Raw genomic sequence first — 20726 nt, forward strand, 5'->3', positions numbered from 1 at the left:
TCCCGTTGTGGCGCAGTGGTTAACGAATCCGACTAGGAACCATGAGATTGCGGGTTCGGTCCCTGCCCTTGCTCAGTGGGTTAACGATCCGGCGTTGCCGTGAGCTGTGGTGTAGGTTGCAGACGCGGCTCGGATCCCGCGTTGCTGTGGCTCTGGTGTAGGCCGGCGGCTACAGCTCCGATTCGACCCCTGGCCTGGGAACCTCCATATGCCGCGGGTGCGGCCCAAGAAATAGCAACAACAACAACGACAAAAAAAAAAAAAAGACTCTAGGTTGACTTCTTTCAGCACTTTAAAGACATTCACTTATCACTGGGTTCTGTTGTTTCCAATGAGAAATTTGTCATCCTTATTTGTGTCCCTAAATATGATGTCTTTTTTTCCTGACCCTGATCTTCTCTGTTTTGATACGCCTGGTGTTGTTCCCAACAGGGAGCTTCTTGGACCTGAGGGTTGGTGCCCTTCATCGGTGTGGGGGCACCCTGGCCAATATCTGGTGGGATGTTTCTGCCACCCCTTCTTGCTCTGATCCTGGGCCCCCATTACTTGGCCGAGACCAGTGTTGTCCCGAGAGCGCCGTGCATGTCAGCTGTCCTCTCTGTATTTGGACCTCTGGTCTCTCGTCCTCCCACTTCCACTCCTCCAGCTGCCACTTAGCCCATCCCACCACATCCTTGACTCATATGCTGTACATTTTGATGCTGGTATTTGCAGTTTCTCTTTTTTTCATTCCTTTGCTGAAAGTCTCGTTTTTCTCCTTTCCTGTACATTCTTTATCTCTTTTATAGTAGTTACCTACGTCTTTGCTGTTCCAGCCCCTGGATCTTTTCTGGATACACTACTGTTAACTGTTTTCCCCATGATCATGGGTCACCACATCTCCTCTCCTGGTTGTGTTTAAACAAGTCGCTGATCTAGTGTCAACTTGGGTCCTGCCCTGTCCTGCCCGGCTTCCCCATGGCATGACTGCCACTCATGGGCCTTCCTGGCTGTAACCGGGTCACCTCCATCTTCCTGGCTTTCAGAGCATTGGTGCCTGTCCTGAGACTGCGGGAGTCGCATGCCGGCCCCGTCCAGGGATGCCAGGGGCTCAGAGCCAAGCATTGGTGCTGCTACTGTGTGCTGCTTCTTTGCTTTCTGCCTTCTCTCATTTCCCTTCTGGGCACATGTCCCTCCATGATGCTGAGAGGCGGCCACCAGCAGCTCCAAGCCCTCTACCTTAAGTAGCTCAGCAAAGCTCCCTGGGTCTGGTGCTTATAGCTGCACCTGTAACTGGCCAGTAGGGGTCCTTGCTCCATACATGGGGGACAGGCCTGGCAGCGAGGGGCTGGTATTCTGGGTGGGAGGAGTCACCGGAGCCAAGAACCCATGGGCAGGAAGGGGTGGCAGCCAGGGTAGCAGCCAGGGAGAGGAGGGAGGCCAGGTGAAGGAAGCTTTCCCTGAGGCCAGGACCTGGGAAGTTGCCTGGGAGGAAGCTGCAGTGGAGTGGGAGAGGCTGTCCTCACCCCAGTGTCAACCAGAAACTTAGGTTCCTGTTGGCCATCACTGGACACTGTACGAAAAACCCTTTAGTGAGCAGTTGATACTGGCCTGTCTGTAGCAGCAGTGAGATGTTAGTCTCCGCGGTCCATCACAGGCAGGCCACTGTGCTGCTGCTGCACCTCTGGCTCAGGTGTCTTCCCACCTACTTTCCATCCCAGACTCAACAGGCAGGTGTCAGCTGCACCAGAGCCACACCCATGGGCCCCGCCTCTGTCCTGGTGCTAGATGCCTCCACTGGCCTCTGGGATAGACTTCTTATATAGAGAAGTGTTAACTGTATTTTAGTTTATCCAGGGCTTCCTTTTCACAGTGGGGGTTGGGCTCCCCATAGTTCCTGTTTTCCTGGTTTGTGGTTCTTGGATGAAACCAAGAATCACAGGTGAAAAACAGGGCACCAGTTAGAGCTGGATTACAGGTAAACGAATATTTTAGTGTAAGTATATCCCATACAATATTTGGGACATACATATTAAAAAATGCTTTGGAGAGCTCCTGCTGTGATGCAGTAGGTTAAGAATCTGGTGTTGTCTCTGCGAAGGCATGGGTTTGTTCCCTGGCCTGGAAACATCCATATGCCTTGGATGCAGCAAACAAACAAAAAAACCCAAAAGATTAGTTGCTTACTTGGGATTCAAATTTAACCACGTCCTGCGTAGATACTGTAATCCGGCAACCCTGTTCCTGGGCTGCTGTAAGGACCCAGAGACTGGATGCCTGGCATGCTGGATGCCCATGAAGGTGCCAAGATCAGGGCTGAGCTGTAGCTTCACCTCACTGTCCAGCAGAGGCCGCTCTGGTCCCACCACCCCGGAGGCCGACTCAACCCTGCAGTGCCTCCTGATCTTAGGGGCCCAATAGGTGGAGCCTGGTCAAGCTACCCCCAGCAGAGCTGGGGAGGGTGGGCTCTAGTGGCATAGGTTGGCATGCAGGGGCATGTGCGGAGGTCCCTGCTCCAATCACATACCACTCCCCAGCCCTCCTGTGTAGTTGGGGCCACAGCCCCTGTTCAGGGAAGACTGGAAATCCATGAGGAGGTGAACATAGCCCCTGCTCCAGGCCGTGCCCAGGGGGCAACACAGGACAGTGATGGTGACATGGAAAGGGGGCTCTCAGCTGTTGAGGTTCAGAGGACTCCCAGCCCTCCTTTGCAGGACCTGCTTCACGCTCATAAGCCTTGCAGTGATCTCAGGTCTGCACGAGCTGCTCCTTGATTGGAGTCCTGGCTTTGGAGACGAATGGAAGAGGCATGAATGGGGCTGAGTGAGTGTATGCTGGTGTGGGCTGCATCAGCTTCCTCCTTTCTCAGAGAGGCAGGTGGAGGGCAGCTCTCCGAGGTGAGGATGCTCACAGTGCCTGTCTTGGTTGGCTGTGATCCTGCCAAAGCTTGGGTGCTGGTTCATTTTCACACGGAACACAGATTAAGCACTGAGTCTGTGCTATCCCCACCCTCCTGGGGCTCAAGGCGGGGGACAGGCAGAGAGACTGAGCCGGTGCCAGAGCTTACGAGAGGTGGCAGACACAGGGGTGGGGCATGAAGAGGGCTGTGCTGTCAGGGTGGTCTGCACCAGGACTGGGCTCCCGGGATGTAGCAGTAGAGTCAGGAAGGGCACTCTGTCCCTGACTGGAAACTTGTGGGGTTGCCAATTCCTAGAGCAATGCAGTCTTGGGATTCTGCACGAATTGATACTTGGTTCTGATGGAAGCCAACCCCAGGTACCTACCCCTTCTGTTTTCTACTCAGTTAACCCTCCAGTAGTGCTTCCTAGTGGGTCTTCCTACAACCAGGGGATGGGAGTGGGGGTGGGATGCTGTCCTGTGTCCATTGTTCAGATGGAAAAACTGAGGCACCCATCACCCACTTAACCTTCCCTGCCAGGCATACCTGGCACAGCCACCCAGGGTACAGCCTGGGCTCCAGGACCCTCAGCAGGGAGGAAAGCCCCATGTCAGGGAGTTGACTCCTGTGTGGCCTGAGCCCCAGGAGAAGTACAGAAAGAGGCGGGACTACAGGCTGCACTCAGGTGGCACCTACTGTGTGCAGGACACCTTTCTGCCCATTCCCTGGGCACCTGTCCCTTAATCTTTGTGATGCTCCATTTGGGGACAATGGTTGTCTCCAGGTTGAGCCAACTGCCCTGGGCATCATTGCCTGGGAGTGATCACCAGGCACCAGGAGTGGTCTAGTCCCCCAGGGCACACAGTTGAGGCCCAGGACCCAACTAGAGGACTCCCAACTTCAGGTGAGGGAGCAGCCATGCCAGCTCCCAGCTTCGGCTCTGTTTCCAGGGAGGGCTAACCCCAACTGGCCTAAAGCAGATTCCCCAGCCAGCCCTGATCCTATATCCCCAACCCTAATCCTTGCTGCCCTCAGTACATTTTAATCTTGACCTTGCCCAGGTGTTTTAAGGACAGGGTGAAACTGAGGTCAGCAGGGAGGGGAGGGTGGCCACAACAGGCTCCAGCCTCACGCCTGTCTCCAGCCAGCACACAGGCCATGCTCCTTCCCACCCAGTCTCCACCTGCCCCTCAGGAGCCTCCTAGAGACTCCTGGGTCCAACCCCACAGCCACCACCTAGGCTGGCCCCACCACCACGCTCCTCTTTGGCATGTCCCTCCCAGCACACAGTAGGTGCCCAATAAAGAACCTTCCATTTCATTGATTCCAATGTGATGAAAGTGTCAAGAGTACCCTGAGAGCAAGGTTAAAGTGAAAAAAGTGCCAAAATAACAATGCTGGATAACATTTATGTAAAATATGCCAGGCACCTGCTCATGTATTTTTGTCAGGTAATTCCTGTGATGTGAAGAATGAATGAATGAATTGATGAATGAATGAAGGGCCTGCCCTCCCTGAGTGCAATAGGGAAAGCCAGTGGGCGGAGTCACTCTGGGTGGAGTCCAGGAGGCTGGGTCCCCCCAGGGCCTGAAACTGGACCCTGCTCAGGAGAGAGACAAACCCTCCGACAAGTAATCTGATTCTTCTGGCGCCTGGGAGGAAGTCTGGGGGTGAGGGAGGAAGCCGCATTTTTAGGATATGCCCTCCCAACTCCTCCAGGCATGTGGTTGGAAAGGGGCGGTTGCTGGGACTTGCCTCCCACATTGTGTCTCTGCCACACCGCAGACGGAAAATCCAGGTCCAGCAGTTTCCATGCGGAACGCTGTCATGTCTTGGGGGTGGGCTGAGTTATTTTGAGTGTGTGTGGAGGTGGTGGGGGGGGTGCTGTCTGCTGTCCTGCCTAAAGAAAAGTTGTTCCAGGGTGCAGGGGACCCTGGTCAGAGACACCTCCTCAACCCCACCATCTGGCCAATGGTAGAGCTAAAGAGTAGCTGAGCACTGTTCCCCCCACCCCCAGCCCCTTGGCTTCCTCCTGCACTCCACTCCAACAGTGCACCCCACTCCTCCACAGTGCAGGCTGCTGTTCATCCTTCCTGAAAGCAAGGTCAGGGACTCTTGACCTGGGCCAAGGGCTGCCCCTCTCTGGACCTGGCTCCCTTCATCTCTGAAAGAAACTCAAAGAACATCTTCTGTTTTGAGATTGTTGGAGGTGGTGGGCTGGTGAACCTGGTTTGGAGGTTAGGCTGGGGCCAGGCTGCTTGGATTCAAACCCCAGCCCTGAGTCTTCCCACTGTGTGACCTTGAGAGAGTGACAGAACCTCTTGTGTCCTGCCAGGTCAAGGAGGGGCTCTCCAGGAGGTGGGGACCCTCCCCAAGTCCCCTCAGATGGCTCCAACCCAGAGGATCTGGCATGGGTGTGTGGACACAGTGGGTGTGATGTGCCCCTGGGCCTCAGTTTCCCCAGCTTTGGTGCCTGACCGCCGGGCACCTCCCAGCTTAGGGCTACTATGAGACCTGGTGTGGGTACGGGGCACAGACCCTAACTCTAACCCTTTCAAAAGTGTGTGAGCAAGCTCCTAGCTCCTGGCACAGTTTGCTCTGTAAAAGGGGCTGTTAAGAGTGCTACATAGGCGCTACCTAGGCGCAGGGCCTGCCACAAACAAGGTGGGCATTGAGGAACTTGATCTAAAATACCAGGGATGGAAGGGCCACCAGGATTTTAGCATTAGGAAGAAAGAAAAACTCCGCCATTAAGTCATGACACCCCATCAATTTTTAGGCACTTCCTGATTCACTGGTTTTTAAGACACAGCAGCTCCAGTGCCATTCCCCAGAAAGGAAACCGAGGCGCAAAGGGCACATCACACCTAGTGCATCCTGTGGGAGCCAGAGCTTCGTGCTCCTCCACACCACATCCTGCAGGCCTGTCCATTCACCCCCTCAATCACCCCTTCGTTTGTCCTTTCTTTCGCCCCGACTCGACCGACCCAATCCGTGTGTGACACTGAGCCCCAGCCTCCCGGTCTGGGGGTAAAGGTAGTGCTGGGCGTTGACAACCTCTCCTCTAGGCCGCGGGTCCCGGGACGCACCCTGGCGCGCACCCCACGCCCCTCCCCGCTGCGCGCTGCGGGCGGGGCGGGGGCAGAGTCCGCCCCCTCCCCCGGCTGGTCCGCTCCGCCCAGCCCGCCGCTCCCCTGCCCTGCCCGCCGCTCCCCGACTGGGCCAGGCTCCGCGGCCATGTGACCCCGCGGCCAGGCCGGGACGCGACGGGACGCGCTGGGACGGGCGCCGGGGGTCGCGGGCGCGGCCCGGGGCGGGGGCGGCATGGAGCGGAGGTGGGTCTTCGTGCTGCTCGACGTGCTGTGCGTGCTGGTCGGTAAGAGCCGAGGGGACCCCGGTGTGAGGGGGGGACTCCCTTCCCAGACGGTGCGGGTCCCCGGTCCCGCGAAAGTTTGTGGGACGGGTGGGGAGCCGCGGTGCTTCCACCTCTTGGAGGCCCATGAAGGTAGGGGGGACCCCAGGGGAGGACCTTTGGGCCCCGCGTGCCCTGGCGCCTGAGTGCGCCCTCCCCGGCCTTGTTTCCCCCGTATCCCAGATCGAAGGAGTCGGTGTCCTCCGCCCGCGGCAGCAGGAAGTCGCCTCCGGGGCCGCACGAGCCTCCCCCTGCCGCCCGCCAGGCGCAGCGCCGCTCGGTTCGGCCGGGAGGGTGATTCACGCGGGCGGTGGCCAGGTTGGGGCGGGCCGGTGCGGGAGCGGCTGCAGGTCGCCGCCAGGAGGCCCTCTACCCTTCGCCTTCGGTTGGCAGTCCCCGTGGGCTCTGAGGGGGTTGAGCCCTGGCCCGGGAGACGGGGAGTGGTGGGATTCGAACCTGCGCCCAGCCGCCCTCCCGCCTCGGGCCTGGGAGAGACCGGAGAAATCTGAGCCTCAGGCTGCTGTTGAACTGGAGGCCTCGCGGTGGCGCGCACCAAACCTGTCCAGCGAGTTTGCAAGCCAGGCGCGGGGGGAGGGGGCCGCCCGAGGCCCCCTCTCCCCGCCCCTCCTCCAGGGTCCCAGGAACAAAGGCTGAGTGTTTGCTCTGGGGCTGTGTGGACAATGGCCCCGGAATTCTACCCCCGGCGCAGGGAGGAGCCCCTCCGGCCTAAATTGCCCTCCCCCCAGTCTGGTTCCTGCCCTCCGCTAGGAACCGAGGGGTCAGTCCTGACTGATTGCTGAGTCCAGGCTCTCCTCCCATGTCCCAGAAGAGACCCCTTTTGGAGTGGACCAGGTGCCAGTAGGAAGTCCCCAGGGGGCGTCTGCCAACTCTGGGCATCATTTTCTGAGAACTTGTATTACTTATTTGAACATTCGTGTGGCACTTAACTGTATGCCAGGCACTAAGAGACATGCAAATTAAAACTTTTCCTCCAAACAGCCTGTGAAGGAGGTGCTGTTATGACTCCCAGTTTTCTCCCAGAGATGTTCAGCCACCTGCTGGGGATCACACAGCAATGGGGAGGGCAGGTGTGGAGATTAGGCTGTGTGCCACTGCTGTGCGCCAAGTGCTGGGGGCCCAGGCAGACCCAGCTCCCATTCTGTTCAGTGCATGAACAGTGCACTTTTAAATGATGGCAGGGGCCCTGAGAAAAATCCTGGGGGGTGATGTGAGGGTGGGAGGCTCTGGTGGTGTCTGCCATGGGGACGTAGGGACAGATTCTTGTGCTCTGAGCTCTGCTGCCTGAGTCCCAGGAGAGCCCAGCTCCCAATCCGATTGGGGGTGTCTGAATCTCTAGAAGAAAGGGCTGGGAACAGGAGTTAGGAGGGTGACAGGCACCCTGTATAAGCCCCTGCCCTGGTCAGGCTGTGGGTAGAGGGCTCAACTTACTTTCTCAGCATCTTCTAGCCCTGCCCCTCCCCCTCCTGGGCCTCTCTGCCTTCCCCTTGCCCTCATTCACAGCAGTCAGAGAGATCCTATGAGAACGTGCTCCCTCCCTCTGCTCCAGCCCACCTGAGCCCCCACCTCACTCATGGCTCCCAACCTCCTCCCCACCCCTGCCGCAGGGCCCTTCTCCCCAGAGCTCCAGCCCTGCAGGCCCACCTCCAGGCCTTTGCACTGGCCATCCCTCTGCCTTGTGCTTGTCCCCAGATCTGCCCGGAACTTCCCCCTTTAAGCCACCTTCTCTGTGGGGCCTGCCTGACACCCTCTTGAGCCAGCTCCGGGATTCCGGTCATCTGAACCTGTTATTTTTATTCCCAGCTCCTCTCAGCTCCACCAGGCAGACCCTCTGTTTTCTCTGCTGAGTCTTTCCCATGAGTGGTGCTGGGGGGCGGTCCTTGAATTTGGCCTTTGGAAGCTGGAGTTGGCCCTGCCCTCCTCCTGCTCTGGTATTCAGGCCCCAGCAGAGCCACACCCTTTTACACATATGACATGCCCTTGCCTGGGGCAAAGGGCACCCTGCCTGGCTTGGTCTCTTGCACCCTGGGGAGCAGGACTCCAGTGCTGTGCCTGTGCCTATGGCTCCTGAATGGACCTTTGGACTGAGCTTCCAGGGCCTGGCTGGCCCAAGGACAGTGGGTGCATGCAGGCCTCGCCCTGGTGTGTTCCTGATCCCTGGCCAGCCCTTGAGCTGTGAGCAAGGAGTCCTCCCTTCTCTGGGACCCTGAGCAGCCTCTGGGACCCAGCCTGGAACACAACAGTTCCCCTCCCCTGACCCAGGCTGCTCATGGAGGGGGTGGGTGTGGGGGCCATTCCAGCATCCTACACAGATTGCATAGTTACACACGGTTGGGAAGCAAGAAGGATGGAAGCTTCCTGCTGTAAGAGTGACTGCAGGCATGGGGCTGGCGGGAGGGTGGATGGAAATCAGAGAGGTTCTGGGCAGTGAGAAGGCCAGGAGTGAAGGCTGGGGTGGATGCTTGCCGGCATTTGTGAAGGGCAGAGAGGAGGCTGAGGGAAGTGAGTGAGGGCAGAGGGTGGGAGATGTGGGTGGGGGTGGACAGCACCTGGGGAGGACATTGGTGTCTGTCTGATGATGGGGAGCTGGGAAGAGTTTTAATGGGGTCACAACCTCCTACTTGCCAGGAGGAAAGCTCCTCCCAGCTGTCAGGTAGGCCCAGAGGTGAGGAAACCAGGAGGGAGGCCTCAGCAGGTGTCCAGTGCCAGGCACAGGCCCCTTTGTGTGGTGGGGAGACCCTCGTGGCCACGGCTTCCTCTCCCCACCCAGCCTCCCTGCCTTTCACCATCCTGACATTTGTGAACGCCCCATACAAGCGAGGCTTCTACTGCGGAGATGACTCCATCCGGTACCCCTACCGTCCAGACACCATCACCCATGGGCTCATGGCTGGGGTCATCATCACAGCCACTGTCATCCTGGTAAGGCCCGGGGGGACTGGTAGAGCGGGATGGCTTGTTAGCAGGTAGCTTCTGCTCAGGGTGGTGTTTGTGGGGAAGACCAGTGACCTCAGGGAGGCCGGGAACCCTGACCCCTGAAGCCCTTGGCTGCTTCCCCGCAGGTGTCGGCCGGGGAGGCCTATCTGGTGTACACAGACCGCCTTTACTCCCGCTCTGACTTCAACAACTACCTGGCCGCCCTTTACAAGGTGTTGGGGACATTCCTGTTTGGGGCTGCAGTGAGCCAGTCGCTGACAGACCTGGCTAAGTACATGACTGGCCGGCTGCGACCCAACTTCCTGGCGGTGTGTGACCCCGACTGGAGCCGTGTCAACTGCTCGGTGTATGTGCAGGTGGATGTGTGCAGGGGAAGCCCTGCTAATGTCACCGAGTCCAGGTGGGCAGTGCTGGGGTGCTGGAGTCCAGGTGGGTGGTGCTAGGGGGCCTGAGTCATAGACACTCCACACCAGTGGGAACTGGAGTCCAGATGGGCAGTGCTGAGGGACCAGGGCCACAGACACCCCACCCCTGGGGAGGAGAGTGGGGGCTGGAGGATTGTCAGGAGCCAGATATTGCCGGATGAGTTGCCAGAGAAGGGCAAAAAGACCACATGTTGGGTAGATGACAAGGGTGGAACAAAGCCTGGAGGTGCTCTTGGACCTGCTCTTGAAGACAAGGGTTGGGGTTGGGGTGGGGGCCAGGGATGTCGGGTCCTGGAGCAGAACAGTAGATGTCAGGAGGAGTGACCTACCTCCCCTGAATTTCAGGCTCTTCCGCTTGCTTCTCATCATCTCTCATCTCTACTGAGAAACTTTTCACTTAATTGGTGACCTTATTTTCCTTCTTTAAAAAATTAAATAAAATATACATAGGATACAATCCCTCAATTTAACCATCTTAATGTATACATTTCATTGATTTTTAGTACTTTCCCAACATTGGGCATCCATCCCTACTATCCAATATAGAATTTTTTTTTTTTTTCTTTTTTGGCTGCCCGAGGCATATGGAGCTCCTGGGCCAGGGGATCAGATTCCAGCAGCACTTGCGACCTATACCTCAGCTGCAACAATGTCAGATCCTTTAACCCACTGAGCTGGTCAAGGATCCAACCTGCGTCCTGGTTCTGCAGAGACGCTGCCGATCCTATTGCTCCACAGAGGGAACTCCTAGAATATTTTCATCACACAGAAAGAAGCTCCATGTCCATGTCCACAAGCTAGTGCCCCCTCCCCAGCCCCTGACAACCAGGAACCCACTCTCTGTGTGGATGTGCCTGTTCTGGACGGTTCCTGTCAATGGAGTCACACACACTGTGTCTAGATTCTTCCATGTTCCAAAGTTCACCCATGTTGTAGCTTCTCTCAGTTTTTGCTTCATGTATTTTGGGCTCTGTTAGGTGTTTATGTCTAATTGTTCTGTCTTCTTAATGGATCAATCCTTTTCTTTTTTTTTTTTTTGCTTTTTAGGGCCACACCCTTGGCATATAGAAGTTCCCAGGCTAGGGGCTGAATTGGAGCTATAGCTGCTGGCCTACACCACAGCCACAGCAATGCCATATTTGAGCCCGAGTCTGTGACCTACACCACAGCTCACAGCAACGTCGGATCCTTAATGCACTGAGTGAGGCCAAGGATCAAACATGCAACATCATGGATCCTAGTTGGATTCATTTCTGCTGTGCCACAATGGGAACTCCAAATCCTTTTTCTCACACATAATGTCCTTTGTCTCCTAACAGTTTTCGTCTTAATGTCTATTTTGTCTGAGAATACTAGAACCACCCTGGCTGTCTTTTGATTACTGGTTGCATGGAATATTTTTTCCATTCTTGTACTTTAACCTATTTGTTTCTCTGAATGTAAAATGATTCTCCTGTATGTGGCATGAAGTTAGATTATGTTTTTAATCCATTTTCCAATCTATGCCTTTTAGTTGGAAAGTTTATACGTTGTATACTCATCAATATAGGTTTATAATTATTGTTTCAGGGAGTTCCCATTGTAACTCAGCCATAACGAACCTGACTAGTAACCATGAGGATGCGGGTTCCATCCCTGGCGTTGCTCGGTGGATTAAGGATCTGGCATTGTCGTGAGCTGTGTTGTAGGTTACAGACATGGTTTGGATCCCGAGTTGCTGTGGCTGTGGTATGGCCTGGCAGCTGTAGCTCCAACTTGGCCCCTGGCCTGGCAACTTCCATATGCCGCAGGTGCGGCCCTAAAAAGACAAAAGACAAAAAAAAAACAATAAGAAAAGAAAAAAATTGTTTCACGTTTTTTTTTTTTTTTTAAATTGAGGTATAGTTGCCATATAACATTATATTGATTTCAAATGCACAACATGATTCAACACTTGCATTCATTGTGGAGTGACGAGAATAAATCTAGTTGTATGCAGTTTCTGTTATTATTTTTTAAAATTTATTAGAGTATAGATGATTTATTTATTCATTTATTTTAAAGGTTTGTCTTCCCCCCCCCCCCCCCGTCTTTTGTCCTTTTCAGGGCCACACCCATGGCATAAGGAGGTCCCCAGGCTAGGGGTTCTAATCAGAACTACAGCTGCCAGCCTATGCCAGAGCCACAGCAATGCCAGATCCGAGCTGTGTTTGCGACCTACACCACAGCTCACGGCAATGCCGGATCCTTAACCCATGGAGCAAGGCCAGGGATCAAACCTGCAACCTCACGATTCCTAGTCAGATTTGTTTCTGCTGCACCACGACGGGAACTCCTATAGTTGATTTACAATGTGCCAATTTCTGCTGTATAGCAAAGTGACCCAGTCATATATATATATATACATATTTATATATGTATGTATGTATATATACACATACAAACACACATGCGTTCCCTTTCTTATATTATTTTCTATCACAGTCTATCCTAAGGAACTGGATATAGTTCCCTCTGCTATACAGTAGGATGTTTTTTCTTTTTTAATCATGTAGGTAAAAACAAATTATACATTTGGAAGGGATAAGCAGTGAGATACTGCTCTATAGCACTGGGAAGTATATCTAGTCACTTGTGATGGAGCATGATGGAGGATAATGTGAGAAAAAGAATGTGTATATTTATGTGTGTGTGTGTGTAACTGGGTCACCTTGCTGTACAGTAGAAAATTGACAGAACACTGTAAACCAACTATAATGGCAAAAATAAAAATCATTAAAAAAAACAAATGATAAACCCAAACACATTAACTCTGATGTTTATATTTTATTTATTTATTTTAAGAAAATTTTTTTTCTTTTGTCTTTTGAGGGCCGCACCCACGGCATATGGAGGTTCCCAGGCTACGGGTCTAATCAGAGCTAGAGCTGCCAGCCACAGCCACAGCCACAGCAACGCCAGATCTAAGCCACACCTGCGACCTACACCACAGCTCATGGCAATCCTTAACCCACTGAGCAAGGCCAGGGATCGAACCTGAAACCTCATGGTTCCTAGTCGGATTCGTTTCTGCTGCGCCACAATGGGAACTCCTGATGTTTATATTTTAAATAGCTGCTTTTTTTTTGCTTTTTTTTCAGGGCTGCACCCACAGCATATGAGAGTTCCCAGGCTAGGTGTCGAATCGGAGCTGTAGCTGCTGGCCCACGGCACAGCCACATCAGTATGGAGTCTGAGCTGTGTTTGCTACCTGCATCACAGCTCACAGCAACACCAGATCCTTAACCCAGTGAGCAAGGCCAGGGATCAAACATGCGTCCTCATGGATGCTAGTCAATTTCATTTCCGCTGAAACATCATGGGAACTCTGGTTGGTGTTCCCATCTACTACTCTTAGAATTCTTGATTGACAGGTTTTTTTCCCCCTTTAAGTACTTTAAATATGACATCCCGGCCTCCATGGTTTCTTTTCTTTTTTCTTTATATTTTAAGGTTTTATTGAAGTATAGTTGATTTGATTTACAAGGTTGTGATAATTTCTGCTGTACAGCAAAGTGATTCAGTTATACATGTACACATATCCATTCTCTTTCAGATTCTTTTCTCACATAGATTTTCACAGGATATTGGCTAGAGTTCTCTGCTATGCAGCAGGTCCCCACTGGCCAATCATTCCATATACTTCAGTGTGCATATACCAGTTTAGTACTTTGAATATGTCATCCTTCTGGCATCATGGTTTCTGATAAGAAATTAACTACTAATCTTATTAAGGATTCCTCATACAAAATGAATCCCTTTTCTTGCTTCTTTCAAGATGTTCTCCTTGACTTTGTCTCTTGGTGTCTTTTGATTATGATGTGTCTTTTTGTGGCTCTCTTTGAGTTTATTGTATTTGGAGTTCATCAAGCTTTGGATGTGTAGATTGATGTTTTGCATGAAATTTGTAAAGTTTTCAGTCATTACCTCTTCAAATATTCTTTCTGCCCCTTTCTCCTCCTTTGGGGTTCTGTTGTGTATATGTTGGTACAGTTGATGGTGGCCCACCACAAGACTGAGACCGATTCATTTCTCTTCATTAAAATTTTTTTTTCCCTTAGACCAAAAATCTCAATTGACCTATCTTCATTTTCACACAGCCTTCTGCCTGCTCAGGTCTGCTTTTGAGCCCCTTTGGTTATTTTTTATCTTAGATACTATAGTTTTGAATCCAGACTTCCTATTTGGTTTCTTTTTACAACTTCTATTTCTTTTTGGTATTGTCTTCTTCTTTTTTTTTTTTTTTGTCTTTTTAGGGCTGCACCTGTGGCATATGGAGATTCCCAGGCTAGGGGTCTAATCAGAGCTGTTGTTGCCAGCCTATGCCAGTGCCACAGCAATGCCAAATCCGAGCCACGTCGGTGACCCACACCACAGCTCACGGCAACACCAGATCCTCAACCCACTGAGCAAGGCCAGGGATCAAACCCGCAACCTCATGGTCCCTAGTCGGGTTCGTTTCCGCTGCACCACACCGAGAACTCCCTTTGGTATTGTCTTTTAGGCGAGACATTCTCACTGTTTTTGCTCTCTGAACATATTTTATTTATTTATTTACTTACTTGCTTACTTTTTTGGCCACCCTGAGGTATATGGAGTTCCCAGGCCAGGGATCAGATCTGAGCCACAATTGTGGCAGTGTTCAATCCTTTTAACCCACTACACCTGGTTGGGGATTGAACCTTCATCCTGGCACTGCAGAGATGCTGCCAATCCCATTACACCACAGTGAGAACTCCTGAACATACTTTTTGCTTTTTAGGGCCACACCTTTAGCATACGGAAGTTCCCAAGCCAGGGGTCATATTGGAGCTGCAGCTGCCAGCCTACACCACAGCCACAGCACCTCAGGATCTCAGCCCCATCTGTGACCTATAGCATAGCTCACAGCAATGCTGGATCCTTAACCTACTAATCGAGGCCAGGGATTGAACCCGAATCCCTGGATACTACTTGGGTTCGTAACCCACTGAGCCACAATAGGAACTCTTCCTGAACATACTTTAAATGGCATATTTAAAGTCTTTATCTAGTAAGTCCCACATCCCAGCTTCCTCACGGACAACTTTTGTTAATGGGCTTTTTTTTCCCCGGGGTATCTCCATTTTTTTTCCCTGCATGCCTTCTAATTTGTTCTTTGTTGTTTTTGTTGAAAAACATTTTTAATACTATAATGTAGCAACTCTGGAAATCAGATTCTACTCTGATTGGGGGGTTGTTGTTACTGTTTGTTATAGGTTGTTGGTTGTTTGCTTGGTGAGTTTTCTGAACTAATTTTGTAAAATCTTTTTTTTTTTTCCATTTCTTGGGCCACTCCCACAGCATATGGAGGTTCCCAGGCTAGGGGTCTAATCGGAGCTATAGCCGCTGGCCTAGGCCAGAGCCACAGGAACGTGGGATCCGAGCCACGTTTGCAACCTATACCACAGCTCACGGCAACACCGGGTCGTTAACCCACTGAACAAGGCCAGGGATCAAACCCACAACCTCATGGTTCCTAGTTGGATTCCATAACCACTGAGCCACGACGGGAACTCCTATAAAGTCTTTATTCTTTGTCATGAGTGGCCATGAAGTTCTGCTGTCAGCTGAGTGATTAGCTAGTGATTGGACAGATATCTTCTTAAATACCTGGAACCTGGAGGAAGAAAGTTGCAGTTTATAGATGGGCTCCGTGTACCATGTGGGGTGTGAGTGCTATGTGAGGCATGTCAGTTGACAACTCTGTCTTAGCCCTCACGTCCTATTTGTGCAGTACCTGAAGGTAAGCCAGAGGTGAGAGCTTACGGCCTTGCCATGGTGCAGTGGAGTAAGAATCCTACTGTAGTGGCTTGGGTTGCTGCAGAGGCTAGGGTTTGTTCCCTGGCCTGGCATAGTAGGTTGAAAGGATCAGGCATTGCCGCAGGTGTGGCATAGGTTGCATTTGTGGCTTGGATTCAGTCCCTGGCCAGGGAACTTCCATATGCTGAGGATACAGACATAAAAATAAAAATATTATCTTCCATGTTGGTTTATCATAGAACATTGAATATAGTTTCCTCTCCTACATGGTAGGACCTTGTTGCTTATCCATCCTATACATAACAGCTTATATCTGCTAACCCCAACCTCCCTCCTGTGTCATTCCTCCCCTACCTCCTCCCCCTGGGCAGCCACAGGTCTGGTGAAGCTGTGATTGTATCTACTTGGGGGACACAGTTGTCTGCCCAGGGCTCTGTATTCAAGGCCTGCAGTGTCTCGGTGGGGAGGCCTTAAAGATCATGAGCCCCAGCTGAGACTTTCCCTCGAGTCATCAGAGAAACAAGATGAAAGGAGTTCCCATGATGGCTCAGGGGAAACGAATCTGACTAGGAACCATGAGGTTGCGGGTTTGATCCCTGGCTTTGCTCAGTGGGTTAAGGATCTGGTGTTGCCATGAGCTGTGTGGTGTAGGTCACAGATGTGGCTCAGATCTGGTGTTGCTGTGGCTGTGATGTAGGCCGGCAGCTGTTGCTCCAATTAGACTCCTAGCCTGGGAATCTCCACGTGCCACGGGTGCAGTCCTAAAAAGCAAAAAAAAAAAAAAAAAGAGAGAGAGAAAGAGAAACAAGATGAAAGAATTGCAGGTGCTGACACTGGCTGTGGTGCTACATGAAACCCTGCCTTGTACTGGGCCCTGGCCCTGGGGGCACAGCAGGATGGGACAGGGGCCGGTGTTTGAAGGCAGAAGTGCTGAGGGAGCTGCCTGGCCTCAGAGGGTGGGCCCTCAGGGGCTGCCCTTTGCCGCCTTCCTGACACCCCCACCCCCTTTCTCAGGCTGTCTTTCTACTCTGGACATTCCTCCTTTGGGATGTACTGCATGGTGTTCTTGGCGGTGAGTCTGTAGCTCTGTGACTTGCCCATTGTGGAGCCGAGGCCAAGTCACTCCCCTTGCCTGGGCCTCAGTAAAATGGGGTGGGTGCTGGTGGTGATGGGTGGACTAACTGGTGTGTTCATAAGAACTGGAGGCCCTGGGTGTACCCGGTACACACTCCTGGCCTTGGTGGTACCCACTTCTTTGGGCTGGTGGGCACCTGGCACGCTCCTGTGCCAACAGCTGCTCTTGTCCCCCCAGCTCTACGTGCAGGCCCGGCTCTGCTGGAAGTGGGCACGGCTGCTGAGGCCCACCGTGCAGTTCTTCCTGGTGGCCTTTGCCCTCTACGTGGGCTACACCCGCGTGTCTGACCACAAGCACCACTGGAGTGATGTTCTTGTCGGCCTCTTGCAGGGAGCGCTGGTGGCCAGCCTCACTGTAAGCTCCGGGGTGGGGGGTTCCTGACCCTGCCTTGACCAGAGACCTCACCCTGAGACCCTCCCGCTCTCTCTCCTATCCTCCCCTCACTGCCCCGCCACGTGCCCCTCCCCTCCTGGTGCCCACCGCCCCTCCCATTCCATCAGCTCCTGCCTCCTCTCCTCCGCCAGGTCCGGTACATCTCCGACTTCTTCAAAGTCCGGCCCCCGCAGCACAGCCCAGAGGAGGAGGAGCTGGAGCGGAAGCCTAGTCTGTCACTGACACTGACCCTGGGCGAGGCCGACCACAACCACTATGGGTACCCGGTCTCCTCCTCCTGAGACCCGGAGCTGCTTCCAGCTGGGTTCCTTGTTCCTGGCAGGTCCCTCACCTGGGATGGTGGTGAGGGCTCTGGATGCCCCTGCTGGATCCTGGAGCAAGTTCCACTGACACACCTCATGTGTACTGGACCAGGGGTCTGGGGGTGCCTGGGGCAGCCCTAGCGTTTGGAGGGGGACCCTTCCTCAGGACCCCTTTTGTTGGGTTTGGGAAGGGACCAAGTGATCCTTATGGATGCTGTTTTTGTAAAATGTAATGTATATGCAGATTTTTAGTAAAATAGGGCATTTGCTTGACAAGTGTGAATAGCACCTCTGTTCTTTATGGCTGTCCTGGGGACTCTGTTCCTACAGCAGAGGGGGAGACCCTCTGTTTGGGGCTCAGCAAGGTGAGTCGGACACACCCATAGTTGCTGCTCTGGGCCAGTGGGCAGGAGGTAGAGAAGAATAGCTGGCTGCTGCCTGGTCCACTGGTTTGTGGCCCAGTGCTAAGGTTGGGGGTCAGGTGGACCTACCCAGGCAGCAGGTGTCACCCAGCAGAGTGAGCCCCATGCACAAGCTGGGGCTGGGGAGGCTAGAAGTAGAAAGCCCTGAGTGCAGGTTGGGTATGAAGTGGCTCCACCTCTGCCCTTCTCCCAGTAAGGAGGCCTCTGCCGAGGGCACCCCTCCTGCCCTGAACCCCTAAATGCAAGCAACTGGGCAGAAATTCACACGTGGGTAAGAGTGTGGCCAGGGAGCCTGTGCCCCCAAGAGGCTGATCATGTACAGAGCTATGCCTGAGCCCAGTAGAACCTCCACGCTGGCTGTGGTGTCACATGTGGGTTCTTGGCCTGGAGCAAGCCCCTTGTCCCCTTTTTGCTTGGGGTGGGGGATATACCCTGCACCCCTCCCCTGCCAGGCCTCAGAGCCGGTTCCCTGGGATGACTGGCATCCTTGCTCTGGGATGGCCCCATCTCAGCAGTGCCCACCTGCAGCTCTGCACACTCAGGTCCCTGGGGCTCCCATTTGTCACTCCCTGTGTCCTGGAGGGCTCACTGGAACCCCCCAGCCCTGACCCCTCTCCTCTGGCTCCCTGGACCCTGTGCACAGGGGGCTTCAAAAATGGGTCCCCTTGTACTCTGCCCTGAAATGGGAACCCCTCACCCGTCACTTACACAAGTGAATGTCAGGGAAGCAGCATAGATAAGGCCATAGACAAACCTCGAGGAATATGTATCTATTTATTAACTATATATTTATATTTATACATAAATATGTGTCTATTAAATGTATATTATATATATTTTAAAGTATAGTTGATTTACAATGTTCTGCCATTTTGGTGTACAACAAAGTGACCCAGTCATACATATACATACATTCCCTTTCTCATATTATCTTCCATCATGGTCTATCCCAAGAGGCTGGATATAGTTTCCTGTGCGTACAGTAGGACCTCATTGCTTATCCATTCTAAATGTAATAGTTTGCATCTACTAACCCCAAATTTCCAGTCCATTCCACTCCCTACCCTCTCCCCATCGGCAACTACAAGTCTGTTCGCTATATCTGTGAATCTATTTCTGTTTTGTAGATAGGTTCATTTGTGTCATATTTTAGATTCCACCTATAAGTGGTTTCATATGGTACTTGTTTTTCTGACTTTACTCAGTATGAGAATCTCTGGTTGCATCCATGTTGCTGCAAATGGCATTTTGGATTTTTTTTATGGCTGAGTAGTATTCCATTGTGTACTACATCATCTTAATTCATTCATCTGTCAATGGACGTTTAGGTTGCTTCCATGCCTTGGCTGTTGTGACTAGTGCTGCAGTGAACATAGGGTTGCATGTATCTTTTTGAATTGTAGTTTTGTCTGGATAGATGCCCAGGAATGGTTGCTGGATCATATTGTAGTTCTATATTTAATTTTCTTTTTTTTTAATGATTTTTATTTTTTCCATTATAGTTGGTTTACAATGCTCTGTCAATTTTCAACTGTGCAGCAAAGTGACTCAGTCTTACACACACACACACACACACACATTCTTTTTCTCACATTATCCTCCATCATGTTCCATCACAAGTGACTAGATATAGTTCCCAGTGCTATACAGCAGGATCAAGTTTAGTTTTCTGGAGTTCCCGTCGTGGCGCAGTGGTTAACAAACCCGACTAGGAACCATGAGGTTGCGGGTTCGATTCCTGGCCTTGCTCAGTGGGTTAACATCCGGCGTTGCGGTGAGCTGTGGTGTAGGTTGCAGACGCTTGGATCCAGCGTTGCTGTGGCTCTGGCGTAGGCCAGTGGCTACAGCTCCGATTCGACCCCTAGCCTGGGAACTTCCATATGCCGCAAGAGCGGCCCAAGAAAATGGCAAAAAGACAAAAAATAATAATAATAATAATGTTTAGTTTTCTGAGGCACCTCCATACTGTTTTCCATAGTGGTTGTACCAGTTTACATTCCCACCAACAGTTTAGGTGGGGGCCTTTTTCTAGGAATTTTTTTTTAAGAGCTCAGCTTTTTATTATTGAATGTGTTATAGAAGTTTAGTCAAAAAAGACCAAAGGCTATATCATCATTAGACTTCTCAGATTCTTCTTTCTTTTGCTTCTGCTTTCTTCTCAGCTGGGGCAGTAGTGGGTGGCTGGGGCAGGACCTCCTGCTGGGGCAGGTCCACCAGCCCCCACGCTGCAGATGAGGCTCCTGATGTTGACATTGGCCAGAGCCTTTGCAAAGAAGCCTGGCCAGAAAGGCTCAACATTTTACACCTGCTGCTTTAATGAGGGCATTGATCTTATCCTCCATGACCATCACCTCACTGTCATGCAGGATGAGGGCAGAGTAGATGCAGACGAGCTCAGAGACAGAGGCCATGGTGTGGATGAATGCTAGGTGGGTATTGCCAGGCGAGGTACTAGTTATTGGATGAAGTGAGGGCCTCACCTCAACTCAGCCTTAGCTTCCTCGGAAGGACCAAGCACCACGTGGCAGCTGAGGAAAGGGACCTAGGAATATATTTTTAAAGGGAAAATGTGGGGGTTCCCATTGTGGCTCAGCAGGTTAAGGACTTGACGTTGTCTCCATGAGGATGCAGTTTCGATCCCTAGCTTCGCTCAGTAGGTTGGGAATCTGGCCTTGCCACAGTGGTGTAGGTCAAAGATGTGGCTTGGATCCAGTGTTGCTGTGGCTGTGGTGTAGGCTGCAGCTGCAGCTCTGATTTGACACCTAGCCTGAGAACTTCCAGGTACCACAGATACAACTCTAAAAAAAGGGGTGGGGTGGGGTGGGGAGAAATGTATTCAAAACGTTAGTGCAGAGAAGACTTTGTAATTGGAAAATGAAGCAGAACATGAAGCAGAGGGATGTTGTAGCCCAGGCCAGAGCAGAGGGTCAAGAAGACAATAGAGGGCGAGTTCCCATCTTGGCACAGTGGAAACAAATCCAACTAGGAACCATGAGGTTGTGAGT

The 20726-nt window shown here is 52.3% G+C and overlaps 1 protein-coding gene and 1 pseudogene across 5 annotated transcripts; one reads left to right on the plus strand and one right to left on the minus strand.

Moving 5' to 3' along the window:
* The first annotated feature begins 6099 nt into the window (after positions 1–6099).
* Positions 6100–17572, plus strand: PLPP2 (phospholipid phosphatase 2). 5 transcript variants are annotated; one of them, XM_047777845.1, is made up of 7 exons: positions 6145–6254; positions 6474–6584; positions 9079–9230; positions 9371–9645; positions 16484–16541; positions 16782–16958; positions 17129–17572. In XM_047777845.1, exons 1-7 carry the CDS (start codon positions 6203–6205, stop codon positions 17276–17278), a joined length of 975 nt encoding a protein of 324 aa, XP_047633801.1. In that variant the 5' UTR covers positions 6145–6202; the 3' UTR covers positions 17279–17572. The 5 variants fall into 5 exon arrangements, with proteins under 5 accessions (XP_047633802.1, XP_047633801.1, XP_047633804.1 ...); XM_047777848.1 differs by having other exon boundaries at positions 6147–6254; positions 6474–6570; XM_047777846.1 differs by lacking the exon at positions 6474–6584 and having other exon boundaries at positions 6100–6254.
* A 2236-nt stretch (positions 17573–19808) lies between these two features.
* Positions 19809–20211, minus strand: LOC125124308 (60S acidic ribosomal protein P1-like; annotated as a pseudogene).
* Positions 20212–20726: the final 515 nt, after the last annotated feature.

The sequence above is a fragment of the Phacochoerus africanus genome, chromosome 4, assembly GCF_016906955.1.
Source record: "Phacochoerus africanus isolate WHEZ1 chromosome 4, ROS_Pafr_v1, whole genome shotgun sequence".
Lineage (NCBI taxonomy): Eukaryota > Metazoa > Chordata > Mammalia > Artiodactyla > Suidae > Phacochoerus > Phacochoerus africanus.

Bases quoted from the DNA above. Each gene is read 5' to 3' on its own strand.
- PLPP2 (XM_047777844.1), top strand. From the start codon at position 8,910: ATGGGGTCACAACCTCCTACTTGCCAGGAGGAAAGCTCCTCCCAGCTG. The intron at 16,542-16,781 runs GTGAGTCTGTAG...TTGTCCCCCCAG, and splicing joins ACTGCATGGTGTTCTTGGCG to CTCTACGTGCAGGCCCGGCT. The intron at 16,959-17,128 runs GTAAGCTCCGGG...CTCCTCCGCCAG, and splicing joins CGCTGGTGGCCAGCCTCACT to GTCCGGTACATCTCCGACTT.